The sequence below is a fragment of the Coccinella septempunctata genome, chromosome 4 (assembly GCF_907165205.1).
Source record: "Coccinella septempunctata chromosome 4, icCocSept1.1, whole genome shotgun sequence".
Lineage (NCBI taxonomy): Eukaryota > Metazoa > Arthropoda > Insecta > Coleoptera > Coccinellidae > Coccinella > Coccinella septempunctata.
Genome location: NC_058192.1, coordinates 38876110 through 38893918, shown reverse-complemented (window position 1 = coordinate 38893918; position 17809 = coordinate 38876110). Strand labels below are relative to the sequence as shown.

Here is a 17809-nt window from a genome sequence, read left to right as displayed (position 1 = left end):
GTGTGTTTTCATGTGATAACTACTTTTAGAACTATTAGTGGAGAAGAAGAACTTTTGACCGATGACTGATGACATTTCATGGACCATAGACTGACCTTAGATTGAAAATTGTTGTTGTTATTCTATAACGTGCGTTCAAAAAAATTCGTCGTCAAGTAGGCTATGGAATTTTAAACGTCGATATTGCGTATCTAAACGTGGTTCTTAGCTTGCGCTCTATTATTATTACAGGTTAGCAGTCAAGTTAGCGTTTTGGATTGTTGTTAAATTAAAATTATCAGCAAATAATAAAGATGGTTTTTACCGACGTACAAAAAGCATCCATTATTGAATCCTACTTCAGAAATGGGGAGAAAATAGAAGGCGAGTGGAAATATTCTGTTGAGAAATGTCTCAGCGACTTCAGGACAGAGGCGTAGTGAGGGGTGGGCAAGGGGGGGCATCATGCACCGGGCGCTACTCACAAAGGGGCGCCAAATGGTTCACAAAACTAAACAATTGCTGGATAATTTCAAAATTGGAAGGGTATTGTGCCCCGGGCGCGAGTTAAGCTCGCTACGCCACTGCTTCAGGATCGAGTATCCCAACGTTGCTGTAGATTACCAATCTTTCCAGAGTACTGTTTCGCGATGTGTGAGCGTTTTTCGTGAAACAGGTAGCGTTCAAAGAAAAAAAGGAAGTGGTCGACCAAAGAAGAGAACACCCGAGTTAATCGAAAATGTTGAGAATGTGATGACAGAAGCTCCACGAACCTCTGTTCGGGTTTTATCTCAACTAGCTGGAGTCTCTGTTGGTACATGTCACACAATTTTGAAAGAAGACATCAATTTGTATCCTTATAGATTGACATGTTATCAGAAGATTGAAGATGTTGATTACCCTCGTAGAATGGCCTTCTGTCAGTGGTTTCGAAACGAATTCATCGATAACCTGAATAAAGTTTTCTTCTCCGACGAAGCCTGGTTTCATCTTTCTGGATATGTCAACTCTCAAAATATGAGAATGTGGAGCAGTCAAAAACCGGAAAATTTTTACATTGAGACACCACTTCATTCTCAAAAAATTGGAGTTTGGTGTGCTATCAGTCAGAGAAGAATTGTTGGACCTATTTTCTTTGACGGAACTTTAACAGCAGAACGCTATAAAGAGGATATTATCATGCCTTTTATAGCTGAATTAAATTTCGAACAATGGTCATATAGTTATTTTCAACAAGATGGAGCCAGAGCACACACAGCTGTAGGAACATTGGCTACACTAAGGAATATTTTTCAGGATCGACTCATTAGCCTCAATACTGAAAATGAATTTCCTCCAAGATCGTGTGATCTTTCACCATGTGATTTCTTCTTATGGCCTCATTTGAAGAATTCTATCTTCCAATCACCTATTTCTAATCTGGACGAACTCAAGACTAGGATCATTGAAAAAATTCATCTAATTAACGATGATCCTTTTATATTGAATAATGTCTTTGAATCTCTCAAAAGAAGATGTGAAAAGTGTTTGGAGCAAAGAGGAGGACATTTCCAACAGCTACTTTAATTATATAGAACTCTTAAACGTGAAACTCATTGTAATGAAAATCCTATAATTCAGTTTCTTCAGTTATGGCAGAGACTGCCTCTGGTTATGGATTTTCACCGTCAGCGTCAATTCAATATTTTATTCATTGAGAAATGAACATATTCTGAGGTTCTTAGTGTGATTTATTTCTATTACCTACTGTAATAGGTAAACCTTTTCACATAATTGTAAGTACAAAAACCATAATACTCGATTCGTTCAAGATTCGTGTCTTTGACTTATGAACTCTGGTTAATTTTTCCAATCGCCTCAGATTATTTGGATTCTTATAATCTAATTCAATGAAAAAATGCTAATAAATCATTATTGAATGTGCAAGTAATTTTTTCTGAGAAATTGCCTTTTCATACAAAATTACGATAAATAGGTTAATGTCATCAATGTTTACATTTGGCTGTGATGACTGATGCGTGTGATGTAAGGAAAGAATAACGTTCAGTCACAGAAAATCAACCTACAAAATTTCATAGCCTACTTGACGACGAATTTTTTTGAACGCACGTTATTTTGGAGTAATACTTGTTCTAATGGTATGAGAACATTGAGATCCCACTTGCTTTCTGGGTTGCCGCTTTTATGTCATAGCTTCGTAAGTCCTGAGATGTTACCTTGATACATTGTAGAACATCTTTTCTAATTGCAGTTACTCCTGAAATATAGAGTATGAGAACGAATTGACCTTCATTTCGCCCTACCAATAAAACCTAGTCGAACAGCCTTTAAATTCATTCATACCTTCACGACTATAACTTCAATACAATTATATATATATATATATATATATATATATATATATATATATATATATATATATATATATATATATATGTATATATATATATATATATATATATATATATATATATATATATATATATATATATATATATATATATATATATATATATATATATATATATATATATATATATATATATATATATATATATATATATATATATATATAATATACTATTGTAAACGCAAACTTAGATATATTTATATATATACATACCTCAAAGCTGCACTGAAGACTCCGCTCACGAATAGTCCTGGCAGACCTGGCATTATAGCTGCTATATGCATAACAAAATACGGCAATAACTGATCAGATTTGTAGATTGATCCCCTCGTGACCGGATCACATTTATAGTAGTATGCATAAATAAGCAAACCCATGTAGCAACACATCGACACCAAAGTCATTATTCCTATCACTAGAATCAACACTGTTCTGAAAATGAAACCGTGAAACGCATGAATAACTTATTTTTGCATTTGAATATATTTCCTTACTTACACTCTGGCAGAACGAAGGGATGGCATCGCTAAGCATCTTTGGACCATGGCTTGATTTATTGAACAGGACGCCATCCACGAAAAGAAGTTTCCTATTGTCACAGTCCAAAACGAATGTCTTATTGTTGGATCCCAATCGAAACTAGAGAAAAAAAAATTGAGAAGAACATCAAATATATTAATATATGTATAATGATATGCTCACGACAAGCGCTTGACTTGACAGTAATCTCCATTTTTATTACCTCACCTATAAGTCGAGTAGGTGAAAATTGGTACCACAGATCATCAGGTTTCGCTGAATGAACATTTTATTGACACGAAAATTATCGGGTGTAATTAGAATGATAAGGGGCCGTATTCATAGTCATCCCTCATTATGAGGTTCCGAGTGTTACTTCGGTAAGGGCTACTCAGCACCCATCCTCGACGGCCATGTCATAGAGCGAACTCAAAGCTTCCTTACATGAGTGAGAGTCTTGCTTGAAAATAGGTTTGGCAACATCGACAAGCATGGTCATCGGTGCGCATGACGGCCATTCCCGCAAGGAGATAGAGGAAAGGAAGCGCAAGTGGAGATCGGAAATACTCGGCTGCGTCCAATGACGTCATACTAGCGCGCATTGGCGTAGATAGTATAGAAATTTCACAATGTAAACAGACGAAATGGGAGGTTAGAGGTTAGATGTACATTTTCAAGCAGAATGATGTGATCCGTAGAGAAAACGTTGGTTTTTACCATATTGCATCAGAAACTTCTACATCCGGAGTTATTAAATCGAATTTATCACAATAATATCTGATACAGTTTACGAGAACAGTTAGTGCAGACATTTAAAATTTGAAGTACACCAACAGCAATATATCTAGTTCTGAAGTTCAGTACTGAAGGCATATGAGTTAAATGAAAAGAAGAAAAAATGTCGCTATATGATTATCTGACTTTTATATAAGTACCTGTGGAAGAAATGCAGTAGGACAACGAAAACTGCTTGATAATATGAGAGTTTACTTGAGTAAGTATCATGATTTAGGAAACACAGATGAGTGAATATGAACTTTCAGGAAATATGTGGGAAAACCGTATAAGTATAAACTATGTCTAATTGATGAACAAGTACGATAGTGGAAAGCACTTCAGTTTTTCGTGATACATTTAGTAAGTATGATATTTCAAAAAGTACCTTCAAACTTGTCAGAAATGTGCTGAAAACCAATTTATTATTTCAATTCTCAACTCAGAAAGGCTGGGTATATAAAATAATTTTTCATTATTACATGTGCTCCTTTATAACTTGTTCGTAACATAATCAGTTTCCATTGAAATGTTCAACACATACCCTAGAAAATTCAGCAAAAGAAAATACGTAGTTGGTGTATATGTCAACAATTAACTTGAGGCACATCAAATATATACCTGCATGCACTTTGTAAAATAAGGAGACTATAGAGAAGCCTTGATTTTTAGCCTGTGAAGATGTCAATAAATTTGACGAAACGTCGGGAATGAATTGAGTTTGTTCTGCTTTTTGTTCCACGTAGCCAACAAAATACACTATAGAGAAGGATACAATCCTAGTATGCAAGGGTTCATCAACACAAGTCCAGCCTGTTCTGTTGTTAAAGTTGTTCAAGGATGTCCTTGTTTTTCTTCAACAGTTTAGTAGAAAATTTCTTCCAATTAATTTTTGTTTTTAGGTATATTGTTTCCGGATAAGAGGTTTAATTCCAGGTACTGCAGGAAAACACTATCCTATATTGGCTAACTGATATTGAAACTTCCAAGAGAAGTGTATTTAAAATATTTAAAATGTAGTATTATTTTTTGGTATATACCTTAAACTAACATATAGGATATTCTCTCTATACTGATATATCTTGAACCGAGATGAATGAGAAATACTCAACAATCATCCTATATCATTCGAATAGGAATTATTAGCTCACTAATCAAAAATGTATTGATATAATGACAATAATGAAATTGAATACGGAATGTATAGCCTAAGCGTCCAAAGCAGATAACAGTATGAGAATGGATCATCGTTATAAATCAAAATGAAACATTACTGGAAAAGCTGGAGAAGGGAGCATTGAAGTCAAACAGGGCGAAATGATATGCATATGTGGGATCCAAAGAAAAAATGTATTTCATGATGGAAGCAGAAAACAGGAATCAATTAATTATTTTGTGCATATTGTTGCCAATTTGTCAGTGCAAAGAAAGATCCCTTGTCCCTTCGGCTTTTTAAGTAGCATATTAAAATATTTCACATGAATAACTTTTCTCAGATTCAGAAAACAACTCAGCAGATCTTTCCGACAATCACTAGTCCTTTTTTGATATTTTTCAGCTTGTCGATATCTCTATCAATAGGGATTTTTCATTCAAAATATCTAAATCAACCTTTGAATCCTGGCATCTTTTTATTTATTTATTTATTTATTTATCTCTGTACAATTGGGATCCAAACGGGGTGAACCCCATATAAGGTATCCACTAATTAATAAAAAGAAAATACAGCTTCGATACAATATTAGAAACTAGAACTTAATTTTTATATGTAACAAGACAAAAAGGCAAAAAAAACATGAATCATCCGAGAAAATTCTCCTTCAAAAGACGTTTTGCGGCTGCAGATTTTATTACAAAAATATCAAAAAGGTTGGAATACTGATTGGCGTGTCTAGAGATTCTGATCATCGGATAATTCTGGGAAGAATTCGTCCGCATGAACGGAATGTGGAAAGATTCAACAGTTCTTAAATTTCTTGTTGGGACATTTATTTCTATTTTAGACAATAATTCAGGACACTGTATAAGACCCTGCAAGATTTTGAGCAGAAATAGAATATCCGAAATGGCCCTCCTATCCTCGAGGGACATAATAGAGAATCTTCTTCTAGCTAGTCGATAGTCATGATTATAGTCAAAGGAAAACCTATCACACAGTTGACGCAAAAAGCTATTCTGTACTGATTCAATCCGAGAGACATATTTTTTGTAATGAGGGCTCCAGATGACACTTGAAAAATTAAGTTTAGACGCTACAAATGCATAATATAATGCGAGTATTTTCGTGGGATTTCGAAAATATTTTGTCCTCCTCATCAAGAATCCCAGCATTTGCGAAGCACTCGCGGCTATGAAGTCGATGTGCTTTTGTAATCAGACTCGATAAGCATTTTCGATCGCGCCCTCAATTCTTTGAATATGTTGTAGTCATTAGGATTTCTGTACATTTTCCACTTCCTATGACATTTATCATTCTTTATTATTGTTTGAATTGTTTTTCCAGAATAATAAAATGGGAATTGTTTCTGTTTTTTCTGTAAGGGTACGTGAGCATTGATTATAAATTTCAACTTGGTATGAAACAATTCTACAGCTACATTCACATTCAAGCCCTGCAGAAGGCGGTTCCAGCCATAGGCAGTAAGAGCACAGTTGATCAAATCATAGTTTGCTTTCTTATAATTCAAAAATGACGGAATGGTTGCACTCAAATATCTTATGCATCTTATTTCTAAAATGAACTCAATCGATGGGTGACTTGGATCTTCATTTCATCGGAAAAGCGCTCTTATTGATGGAAGAAATACAAAAATCGGATTACAACTTCTTGTATTGTAGACCTGAAAAATATTGCACGTGATTTTGAATTCTATCGAGTGAATTTCGAATAAGGATCTGCAAAATGAATTGAATAATTATTATTAATTATATACTGAACATTCAAATTTCAGTTTTCGAAATAACGCACTCGCATTTCAAATGTGCAGCATTTTCTACATTGACAAACTTATTTATGAAGTACCAATAACTTTCAAAAGTCTTCCCAGTGCTCACTAATGACGAAGTTAATCTTTCCTAACGATTATTCTGAATAATTTACGTCGTTAAGCTACGCCACTGCTAAAGACAGTTCTGTCAATTTAGCTTGACATAAGCGTCCAATGACGTCATAATTTTCCCGACGAACTGGTGACCTGCGTCTCCTTTCCTCTATCTCCTTGCATTCCCGGGAATTCACAAAATCTGTATCTTCTGGTCCTGTTTCTGATTGGTCACATCCGAAACACTTGAAATATAGGTATAAGTTTCGATTGGATTGTAAATCAGATAATCCATTTTCCGATTTATTCAGAGGAAACTGCTAGAGAAAGAGTTATCTTTGTGTTGTTCAACAATTTTGTCAACGAAATGCTCTTTAATTTCGTGGACTCACCCAGTTTATGGTGCCGTAATCCTTGAGAGCGTTCTCACCATGCACTGCAGAATCAGTTTTTTCTCGTCCACTTTCGAAACTCTCACAACCAGTGATAACGGAAGGATGTTTTTTTTTTTTGTCATTTCAAATCGCAAAAGCCGTTAATAGCTGTCTGTTGTCGCACTCGATCTTAAAACTACTGACTGTTCTCCTGGCCTTGCGTATCGCACCTGCTTCGGTCCACAAAAAAAAGAGGAGCATTTCGCATGTGAAATAAACCCGAAATTAAAATTAAGGTAAACAAAATAAAATAAGGTTGTTTACAACATGTTCCACCCACCAAAAACTTGTTAGTTTAGATAAGATAAGATAAGATAAGATATTTCTTTATTTCAGATAAATTCGAATTACATGAAGAGTTACAATAAATCCAAAATTAAATGAAATGACGTCACAAAAATTTTTATGATAACCTTTAGTATCGTTCCAAACTTCAATAAGAAATAGCTAGTATCGGTCAAGGAACCAAATCAAAGAATACTATTCCTTCAGCGACGTTTCGGCACCTTTATTGGGCCTTCTTCAGGCTACAAATAGAGAAAAACTCATAAAAAACAAAACAATATACAAATATAAATAAAATTACAATGATTAAAAATGAACATGAAAACAATAAAATGAAATAATATGAAATAACAGGTCGACAAGAACAATTAAAGATGGTCAATTATGACTAAACATCAGAATGTGAACAGACATGTGAATAAAACTACGAAAAAGCACCAAAAAAGGCTATTCCACAAACTCACCATCGGAATACAAGAAAAAATTAAAAAATTGAATCTTTCATTAAAGAAAATCGTCTGCAACATAAAATAAGCATTTAGGTATAACAAGGATCAAAATCATCGATGTACACGAATCAACACGGTTCACACACAATGGAGATATCCGAGAGCCAACTGAACCCCAACATCACAAAAACAGCACCCACACATGACAAACACGAGAACAATTTTCAAACGTACAGTGGCGGATGCAACGTGTTTCAACGATTTCATTTTAACTTAATTTTTTGAATCAAATTTGAATAAACAACACTCAAGGAGCCAATATCCGAACGGAAATTAACTGCATTAGGATGTTTATTAATATAGATCATTTCATTGAACCCCCGCCTAAACCAATTAGACTCCCGATTTAAAACGTCAACATTCTCAAAATCAAAACTATGCCCAAGTGATAGAGCATGACAAGCCAGTGCAGTTGACTCCTTTCTATTCTCACAGTCACGTCTATGTTGTGCCGTTCTATGTCCCAAATATTGGCCCGTTTGACCCACATAACAAGCATCACAATCCTTACAATTTACTCTGTAAACTACTCCCGAACATTTCTGTCTGGAATCCTCATCTTTAACTTTAGAAAATTTTTTTTTTTTTGGTGTAGCAGGGGGAAAATCTGCAAGACAGACGAACCACCCTCATCTCCTGAGGGGGAACAGTGTGGGGTTTCTCACTCTCCTGAGCTCGAGACTCACTAAAAACCCTACTGCTTCTTGAATTTTGGTTTCGGGCATTTGCCTATAAACCGTTCATCTCTTGGTCGGTTTTCTTCTCGCACACTATCTGCTGGGATTTATGTGTTTATCCTCTATTGGATAATAGAACACTTTATTGAATTTTTTAATAAGTTTCTGTTGTTATTTTAATCTCTTTTTAATTGATCTCTTGGTCTCCTTCGGTAAATTCGCATTCTCCTTTTGTCTTCCTCTGGGTCGTAGTCCACTAGTCTCCTGAGTTCTTGATTCGGATGGTTTTTCGCTGTTTCGAATAATTTCTCTGCTTTTCTGTTCATGAATTCCGTTATGGTTTCCCATTTCAGGTCCTTATAAATCTGTCTATTCCTGACAAACCAGATGCATCTATTGCACATCGTAGCAGCTTGTTTTCAGTGGCCTGAATTCTTTTGATATGGCTCTTTGCCGCGAAACCCCAGGCAACTGATCCATAAGTCAGTTGAGGCCTAGCAACGGCTTTGATTATCTTCAATTTTGTCTCTTTCGACATGTGGCTTCTTCTTCCTATCAGAGGATAGAGTCTATTCATCGCTGCTTTCGTTTTGTCGATTGCTTGTTTGATATGACTTTTCCAGGTAAGTCCTTTGTCAAGCGTTATTCCTAAATATTTGGCTTCATTTTTCCAGTCGATTTCTTCGCCGTCAACATCCAGTTTTGTTGCGGGTCGCAGTCTTCTCTTGTGTAGTAATATTGCTTGGCTCTTTTGTCCATTGACTTGATTTTCCACTTTATGCACCAGTCATTTGTTTCGTCAATCGACTCTTGTAGAACTCGTTCTATTATTTCAGGGTTTCGGTGTCGAGTTGCTATGCCTGTGTCGTCAGCATATAACGTTAGCATGGTTCTTGGATTTTTCGGAATATCGTGGATGTATATGTTGTACAGAAGTGGCCCAAGTACTGATCCTTGGGGTACTCCAGCCTCTATATCTCTTGTTGAGGAGCATTCTCCTCCCACTTTCACGTAGAATCTTCTATTTTTGAGATAATTCCTGATCAACTTGCATATTTTGATCGAATATGCAGCACATCTCATCTTATATATTAATCCTTCATGCCATATTCTGTCGAATGCTCTGGCGACGTCTAGTAAAACAAGACCTGTAGCTTGTTTATTTTGGAATCCCTCTGTTATGTACTCTGTGAGCCTTAATAATTGTTGTTCTGTTGAATGCTCTCTTCTGAATCCGAACTGTTCTGGTGGAATTAGTTCCAGATTTTCGGTTTCCTCATTTAGCCTCGTGGCGATAATTCTTTCTACTACTTTTCCTAAAGCCGACGGAAGACTTATCGGTCTGTAGTTTTGTGGAAACTTCTTCTCTTTGAATGGTTTATTGAATACTATGACTTCTGCTGTTTTCCATTTTTCTGGGTAGTGTTCTGTCCTCATAATTCCATTCGCGATATTTGTTAGAGCGGCTATACCTTTTCTAGGTAATTTCTTTAACATAACATTCGTTATTTTATCGCTTCCGGGAGCTTTCCTCTTCTTCAAACTAAACAATTATTTCCCTGATTTCATTTGGAGATGTTGGCTTGTCTATTTCAGCAGTCGCTGGTAATTCATCCATTTCTTCATCATTTTCTTCAACCAGTTCTTCCAAATCTTCATTATCGTCGTCTATCCTGTAATTTATTCTCGATTCTCGTTCGATCGAGTCCGCCAATGCATCTGCCTTATCAGTATTGGTATAAGCCATTCCCCTTTCTCCGTGTAGGGGTGGAATTTTAGTCTTTTCTCCTCGTAGGCTTTTTTGCATTCTCCATGCAGAATGATCGATTGTATTCAGTTCTTGAACCCTTTTGTTCCATCTGCTTGTTCTTAGATCTTTCAGGGCATTTTTCAGAACTTGGCTATGTCGGTTGAGGTTCCTTCTATTTAGATCATTTTTGTTCATCCTATTCTCATTCTCATTCGCTCATGTGTTGTAGTACAAGCTAGTCGTACCGTCGTTCGCTCCATCCTTTGTGTTTTTCAATTCTTCATAATAATTGTCGTTCGGACTTTGGAGATCTCATCTTGTCCTCTTCATTAAGGCTCACGAATCTACGGCCGAATAGCCTGAATTCTAGTAAGAATAACCAGATATTGATTGCGATTTCTCTCTTATATCGAAATGGTCTTGACAACACAACAACAGAAAGATGTTAAAGATATCATTCGTGAATCATTCAACGATAAACTAATCTTATCAACGCTGGCACATACTGTCGCTAATCTGGTAATTGATAAACTGGATGAGAAATGGAATTCCCTGAATGAGAAGATTGACATTGTTGAAGCTGAATTGAACGTTCTTAGAGAGGAAAATGTGATTTTAAGGGAGCAGCTGAATCATTTTGATCAGCAGCGTCGTCGCAAGTGTATAAGGCTGCTCGGTATGGAAGAGCAAAAAGGTGAAGACCTCTCTTCAGTTGTCAAAAAAACCTTTTGCGAAAAACTGAAACTCCAACGAGGTGATGTACAGATCGATCTTTGCCATAGAGTGGGATCTGATACGATGAGGAAGAGACCCATTATTGTACATTTTTCTTCACTGCAGTCCCGTAACACTGTCTTCAAAAATAAAAGTAAGCTGAAGGGAACTAAGCTGGTCATTGCTGAGGATCTGACAAAGTATAACTACTCCCTTCTTAAACGTGTTATGGAGAGGATCGGGGGTAGGGATGTCTGGACTTCGAATGGAAAAATTTATGCTAAATTTGGTTCTGGAAAGATGCTCATAAGATCTGATGTTGATTTGGTTAAGTTGGGTGGAGGGAGACTGGAATCCGTTGTAGCAGGAGGAAGCACTGGTTCGGGCGAATAAGGTCCAATTTTATTTATTTTTGTTATTAAATATTTTTTTTTTTTCTCTCTTTCATTTTCTCTTTATATAGTATCGATTTTTTTTTTTTTTTTTTTTTCTTTCTCTTATCTCATGAATGGGGGATCAGAACCTATGCTTACCGGTGCCCACTTGAATGTTCGTTCGCTTTCTGCCAATTTTTCAGAGTTCGGAAATACAATATTGAATCATAATTTTGATTTGGTTGGTGTTACGGAAACTTGGCTTCGTGCTGATGAAACATTTTCATTTGAAATTGAGGAATACAATTTTGTTCATAATGACAGAACTACTAGGGGGGGAGGCACGGGTATCTATATAAAAAAGAATTTACACTATCGAGTCGTCAACTTGGATCTTAATTTGGAAAATACATGCATTATACTTGAACGAGGAGTTAAAAGAGTGCTCTTCTGTGTGATTTACAAGCCTCCTAAAGTTGAGGGAAGATTGGGTACTCATGTGCTTGTTGATGACCTAGAAAATCTCACCATGGCTTCCTTGCCATTGGCTGATAATCTTATTGTCGTTGGGGATATGAATGTCAACGTTTTGGAACCTGATTCTTCTGACTCATCTTCATATTTGAACTCACTTCAAACTTTTGGATTACATCAGTTGGTCAAAAAGCCAACCAGAAAGCGTGCTTTGCTTGATCATATTCTCACAGATAAACCTGAGCTGTTCAAATGTACGGATGTCTTGGACTGTCACTATAGCGATCACGATATGCCGATTTTTGCCTTGAATGGTGAGTTCACAACTGAGCGAACTGAACGATACGCAACTTTTAGAGATTTCACTCAATTCTCCTTTGAAAGTTTTCAGGAGGAACTAGCTAACTCTGATCTTCAGGCGATCTTCAGGATACGTAAGATCGATGATAAAATACATTATTTCAACTCTGTTATTTTAAATCTGTTTAATAAACACGCCCCATATGTTTCTAAGCGCATCACGAAACCTCCTGCGCCTTGGTTGAACTCTAATATTAAAAAGCTAATGAAGGAGAGAGACGCCGCCAAGAGTAAATTCAAGAAGACAAGATCGGAATATCACTGGAACGCTTATAAATTGCTCCGAAATTCTACCACTGAACTTATTCGAGTTGAAAAGAAAAAATATTTCTCACATGTCTTTCGTGGAGCTGATACAAGTGAGATGTGGAAACAGCTAAAATATTTGAATATCAACAGAACGAAAAAGCTGATTGATGTTCCTGACAGTCTGACTAATGTAGATGAGATGAATGATTACTTCAATGGTTCTCAAAGACAAGTTGATATTGGGAAGTCTGAGAAGGTGATGAGATTCTACGACAGTAACTCATTCTGTGAGTTTGAGGAGAAACTTGAGTTCCATTTAGTGGACGAAGACATAGTATCTAAGTATCTCTGTGAGATCAAGTCGGAATCGAGAGGTATTGATGATATAGGCTCGCAACTTCTGAGATTATGCTGTCCGTTTATATTGCAGTTCGTTGTCCACATTATAAATAGTTGCATTGTTGAAAGCTACTTTCCTGAATTGTGGAAGAAGTCGATCATCTTACCTATACCCAAATCTTCTAAGGTTGAAAGTTATGGGGACTTACGTCCTATAAGTATTCTTCCAACTATGTCTAAAATCTTGGAAAAGGTATTGGCTGTTCAAATCCGGGAGCACTTAGACAAGTATAGTGTGATTCCACAGGAGCAGTCGGGTTATAGACGGGGACATAGTTGTACAACGGCCCTACTCAAGGTGACTGATGACATCTTGACCGCTTCGGATAGGGGATTGATAACAGTCCTTATTTTATTGGATTACTCGAAAGCATTCGATACGTTGGTGCATGACGTCCTATTTTCTATTATGCGCTTCACAGGTTTTTCATCGAGTGCCGTGGCTTTCATCAAGAGCTATCTTTCAGATAGGACTCAGCAGGTCAGGTTTGGTAATGTCATTTCAGATCCCTTGAAGGTTTTGCTGGGTGTTCCTCAGGGATCGATCTTGGGACCGCTGCTATTCGTGCTTTATACTCATTATATGATTACTTTTTTGAAGTACTGTCTTGCTCACTTTTATGCGGACGATACACAGCTATACTATAGTTTTCCTCAAGATCAGTTAGAGCAGGGCATTGCGAGAGTGAACGAGGATCTCAAAATTATGAGTGAAATCGCTGAAGCTCACCAGCTCACTTTGAATCCGTCCAAATCAAAGGCCATTTTTTTCGGTAATGGGGATATCTGCAGTGCCTTGAGTCTGAATGCTGAGTTGAGGATCGCGAATGTAATGATTCCGGTAGTAGATTGTGTGAAAAATCTGGGTCTGTTCTTGGACCATAACTTGCGGTTCAGAACCCACATTGCATCTTGTGTCCAGAAGTCTATAATGAGTCTGCGCCAACTTTATCCGCACAGACGTTCCCTTCCTAGAGATTTGAAAGCTACACTCTGCAATTCATTAGTTCTTTCTGGTTTTAACTATTGTTCGGCAGTTTATTTTGCTTGTTTGGATCAGGAGACTATCGGAAAGGTTCAGAAAATTCAGAATTCTTGTCTTAGATTCATCTATGGTATCAGGAAATTTGACAGAATAAGTCATAAGCTCGATGAAATCAAATGGCTCAATATGATGAATAGGTTCAAGCTTTCTGCACTGGTTCTTTATCACAGGGTGTTGACGTCTGGAATCCCTTCTTATCTCCATAGGAAAATTAAATTTAGATCCGATATTCATAATCTGAATATAAGGAATCGTGGCCTCATCTCGTCCCCTCCCCATAGACTAACGTTATTTGAGAGATCTTTTTCATTCAATATCTATAAACTCTACAACCAATACATTGATTTCCGAACTCTTTCCGTGTCTGCTTTTAGGTGTCGTGTCTTTGATCAATTATTCAGTGAACAGCGTGCGCGCCGGTAGGCTGGTACATCGGGGTCTTATTTAGTTTTGTTGATGTTAAAATTCTTTCTGACTTATAACGAGTCAATCTTTGATATCAAGTTTTCTTATTTTTTGTGGGACTCAGTGCTTTGTATTATGAATTTTTTTTTGTATTATGAATTTTAAATAACTTTTTTTATCAGGGTTTGAGTGGAAGAACAGAGGGCATTCACCCATCTGAACTCCGCCCTGTGAGTGTTGTAATCGATAAATTATGTTTCTATTGTGTCATTGAATTGGTAATAAAGGCCTATTATTATTATTATTATTATTATATATTCTTCTGAGTCTTCGATTTTCTTGTATAAGATCTTTTACTTCTTTAGGCGTATCGCCATGCGGATGACTTGGAGCTGGTTTCTTCACTCTTCTCGTGCTTTTTTCGTAAGCTTTCAATATAATCTCTTCCAGTTTATCAACCGCACATTCCAGATCGTCTGGAGTGTTTATTGTTGGAATTTCTGTTATTTCCGACTGTATTAAATGGCTGTATTTAGTCCAATTGGCATATTCTCTTATTTCCAGCAGTTTTTCTCTTGGTTCTTCTCCAATTGTCAATTCCACGGGATTGTGGTTTGAGGTTCCATCTTCCAAAGTTTCAATCGAGAATACTTGAGTTATATTTTTCAATATCGCGATATCTATTACATCTGGTATTCCTCTTCCAAAAGCAAGATATGTCGGTAGCTCTGGTCCAATAACTATGGCATTTTGTTTTTCGGCGAAATCCTTGAGTTTTTTGCCATTTCTATTCTCTGTTATGCTATTCCATAATGGGGATTTACAGTTGAAATCTCCGATGGAGATTTTCGGGTTTGATCCTTCCAACATGTTGTTTATCTCTTCTTCCAATAGATTGTTTTGTGGTGGCTTATACGCCGAGGTTATTTCTACTATTTGCCGATTTAATTCGGCAACAATCGTCACTTTTTCTGTTTTTCCTTGTGTTTCGTCGGATCTACTTTTAAAGTAGTGTTTCAGATCTGTTCTCACCAATATTGCTACTCCTCCTCCGGTGTTTGTAATTCTGTCACATCTATAACTTTAGAAAATAAAGAACGTACCGTTTTCTTATAGTAATACACAACCTGATTAGTGCCCCGCCTCATGATGCCCTTCATCCTCTCCGACAAGCCCCGCACATAAAGCAGCCTACAAAAAACAACATTACCCTCACCTTGGCTAATTGCAGCAGAATCGTGTGGTTCTCTACGACTCGATGAGTTAAAAATCTTTTTTACTAAGTACTTCGGGTAGCCATTCCTTAATAACAACGATGTTTGTTCGTCAAAATTTTTCTTGTGAAAGGATACATGTGATAAGTTGAGGATCTTATGTTTGATTGATTTAACAATAGTGACCTTCTGCAATCTGGCATGTGAGGATTCAAAATGTAATAACCTACCAGATGAAATGGGTTTACGGTAAAGGTCGGTTATAATCTTATTGTCCTTCTTAATCAAAAGAACATCCAGAAACGGGATCACTCCATCAGTCTCCAACTCATGAGTAAACTTAATATCATCATCAAAGGAATTAAAAATGTCCAGAACACATTGAACAGAATCTTCAGGGATAGACATAATAACATCGTCCACATACACATAGACAAAAGAGACTTGAAAATTTATCTTGGACAGAACAAATGTTATAATCTTGTCCATAATCATTTCTGCAAGGATGGGGGAAGCTGGATTTCCCATTGCTGAACCTCTGATCTGGGAGAAAAAGGTACCATTATATGAACAATAACTGTTTTCAAATATAAATTTAATTATTTGTTTCAATGTATCAACAGAAAACTGAACATGTGTTTTCAAATCATCCCAGTGTTCATCAATGAGATCAAAAACTAATCTCTGTGGGATATTTGTAAACAACGATACCACATCAAAACTGACAAACACAAACCCATCCGGTATAGTAACATGCTGTAAGTCAGACACCAATGTATAAGAATTCTTAATGGACAGATCATTAGCTAAGATTAGGAGAGATAATATCGGAAAGTTTCAGAAGTTGTTGTCTGAAATTGATGATTATGATATTGCCACACAGTCTTCGTGGTTGACAAATTGTACAAATATATTGATACCTGATAGTGTAAGAAAGATTTTATCTTTGGGACCCAAATTTTCATTACCGTATAACTTGACTGATTTCCCATTGATGCACATTTTGGGTGATATTGAATCCTATGTAAATCAAAGCCAGTTGTTGTCTGATGTTAAGAATAGTGTAAGGCTAACGTTGTGTAATATTGTACAGAATTTTTATAGAAATTTGAAATCTGGTAGATTTTCTGGTGGATATGGTAGAACACTATTGTCTTGGTTCAGCAAAACAAAAAATATTTTCTTAAGACCAATCCTGATTTGTTGATTTTAAATTCTGATAAGGGTAATAAAACTGTTGTCTTGTCGAGGAGTGAATATGATGAAAAAATGTCGCGTTTATTATCTGACACATCCACTTACAGGAAATTAAAACGAGATCCTACCAATAAAATTCAGTCTGATAGTAATAAATTAATCGGTAAATTACATAATGATGGTTTTTTGAGTGATATGGAAGCGAGATGTATGAAACAATACAGTTCTGTACCTCCGAAAATTTATGGATTGGTGAAAATACACAAAATTGATAGACCACTAAGACCTGTAATCTCTTGTTGTGGTTCGCCCACATATAATATTTCGAAATTTGTTGTTAACATTTTAAGTAAGATTAGATTTAAGTTCACACATTCCATTAAGAATTCTTATACATTGGTGTCTGACTTACAGCATGTTACTATACCGGATGGGTTTGTGTTTGTCAGTTTTGATGTGGTATCGTTGTTTACAAATATCCCACAGAGATTAGTTCTTGATCTCATTGATGAACACTGGGATGATTTGAAAACACATGTTCAGTTTTCTGTTGATACATTGAAACAAATAATTAAATTTTTATTTGAAAACAGTTATTGTTCATATAATGGTACCTTTTTCTCCCAGATCAGAGGTTCAGCAATGGGAAATCCAGCTTCCCCCATCCTTGCAGAAATGATTATGGACAAGATTATAACATTTGTTCTGTCCAAGATAAATTTTCAAGTCCCTTTTGTCTATGTGTATGTGGACGATGTTATTATGTCTATCCCTGAAGATTCTGTTCAATGTGTTCTGGACATTTTTAATTCCTTTGATGATGATATTAAGTTTACTCATGAGTTGGAGACTGATGGAGTGATCCCGTTTCTGGATGTTCTTTTGATTAAGAAGGACAATAAGATTATAACCGACCTTTACCGTAAACCCATTTCATCTAGTAGGTTATTACATTTTGAATCCTCACATGCCAGATTGCAGAAGGTCACTATTGTTAAAT

At 36.2% G+C, this 17809-nt stretch overlaps 2 protein-coding genes and 2 long non-coding RNA genes across 4 annotated transcripts in view; 2 read left to right on the top strand and 2 right to left on the bottom strand.

Annotated features, from left to right (window-relative positions):
- LOC123312563 (sodium-coupled monocarboxylate transporter 1-like) overlaps positions 1–17809 on the bottom strand; it is a 383426-nt gene that overhangs the window by 78860 nt on the left and 286757 nt on the right. Inside the window, exons 6-7 of the mRNA XM_044897058.1 lie at positions 2888–3028; positions 2603–2821 (exon numbers count right to left, since the gene is read on the bottom strand). Coding sequence (XP_044752993.1) covers positions 2603–2821; positions 2888–3028 — 360 coding nt within the window. The remainder of the gene's footprint in view (positions 1–2602; positions 2822–2887; positions 3029–17809) is intronic.
- LOC123312568 lies at positions 3959–4837 on the top strand. The gene is made up of 2 exons (XR_006537650.1): positions 3959–4045; positions 4585–4837. It is a non-coding gene; the product is annotated as an uncharacterized LOC123312568 (long non-coding RNA).
- LOC123312567 lies at positions 7639–8006 on the bottom strand. Its single transcript, XR_006537649.1, has 2 exons — positions 7907–8006; positions 7639–7684 (listed from the first exon to the last, which is right to left on the bottom strand). It is a non-coding gene; the product is annotated as an uncharacterized LOC123312567 (long non-coding RNA).
- LOC123312565 lies at positions 10595–13199 on the top strand. The gene is made up of 2 exons (XM_044897060.1): positions 10595–12254; positions 12325–13199. Exon 1 carries the CDS (start codon positions 10793–10795, stop codon positions 11483–11485), a length of 693 nt encoding a protein of 230 aa, XP_044752995.1. The 5' UTR covers positions 10595–10792; the 3' UTR covers positions 11486–12254; positions 12325–13199.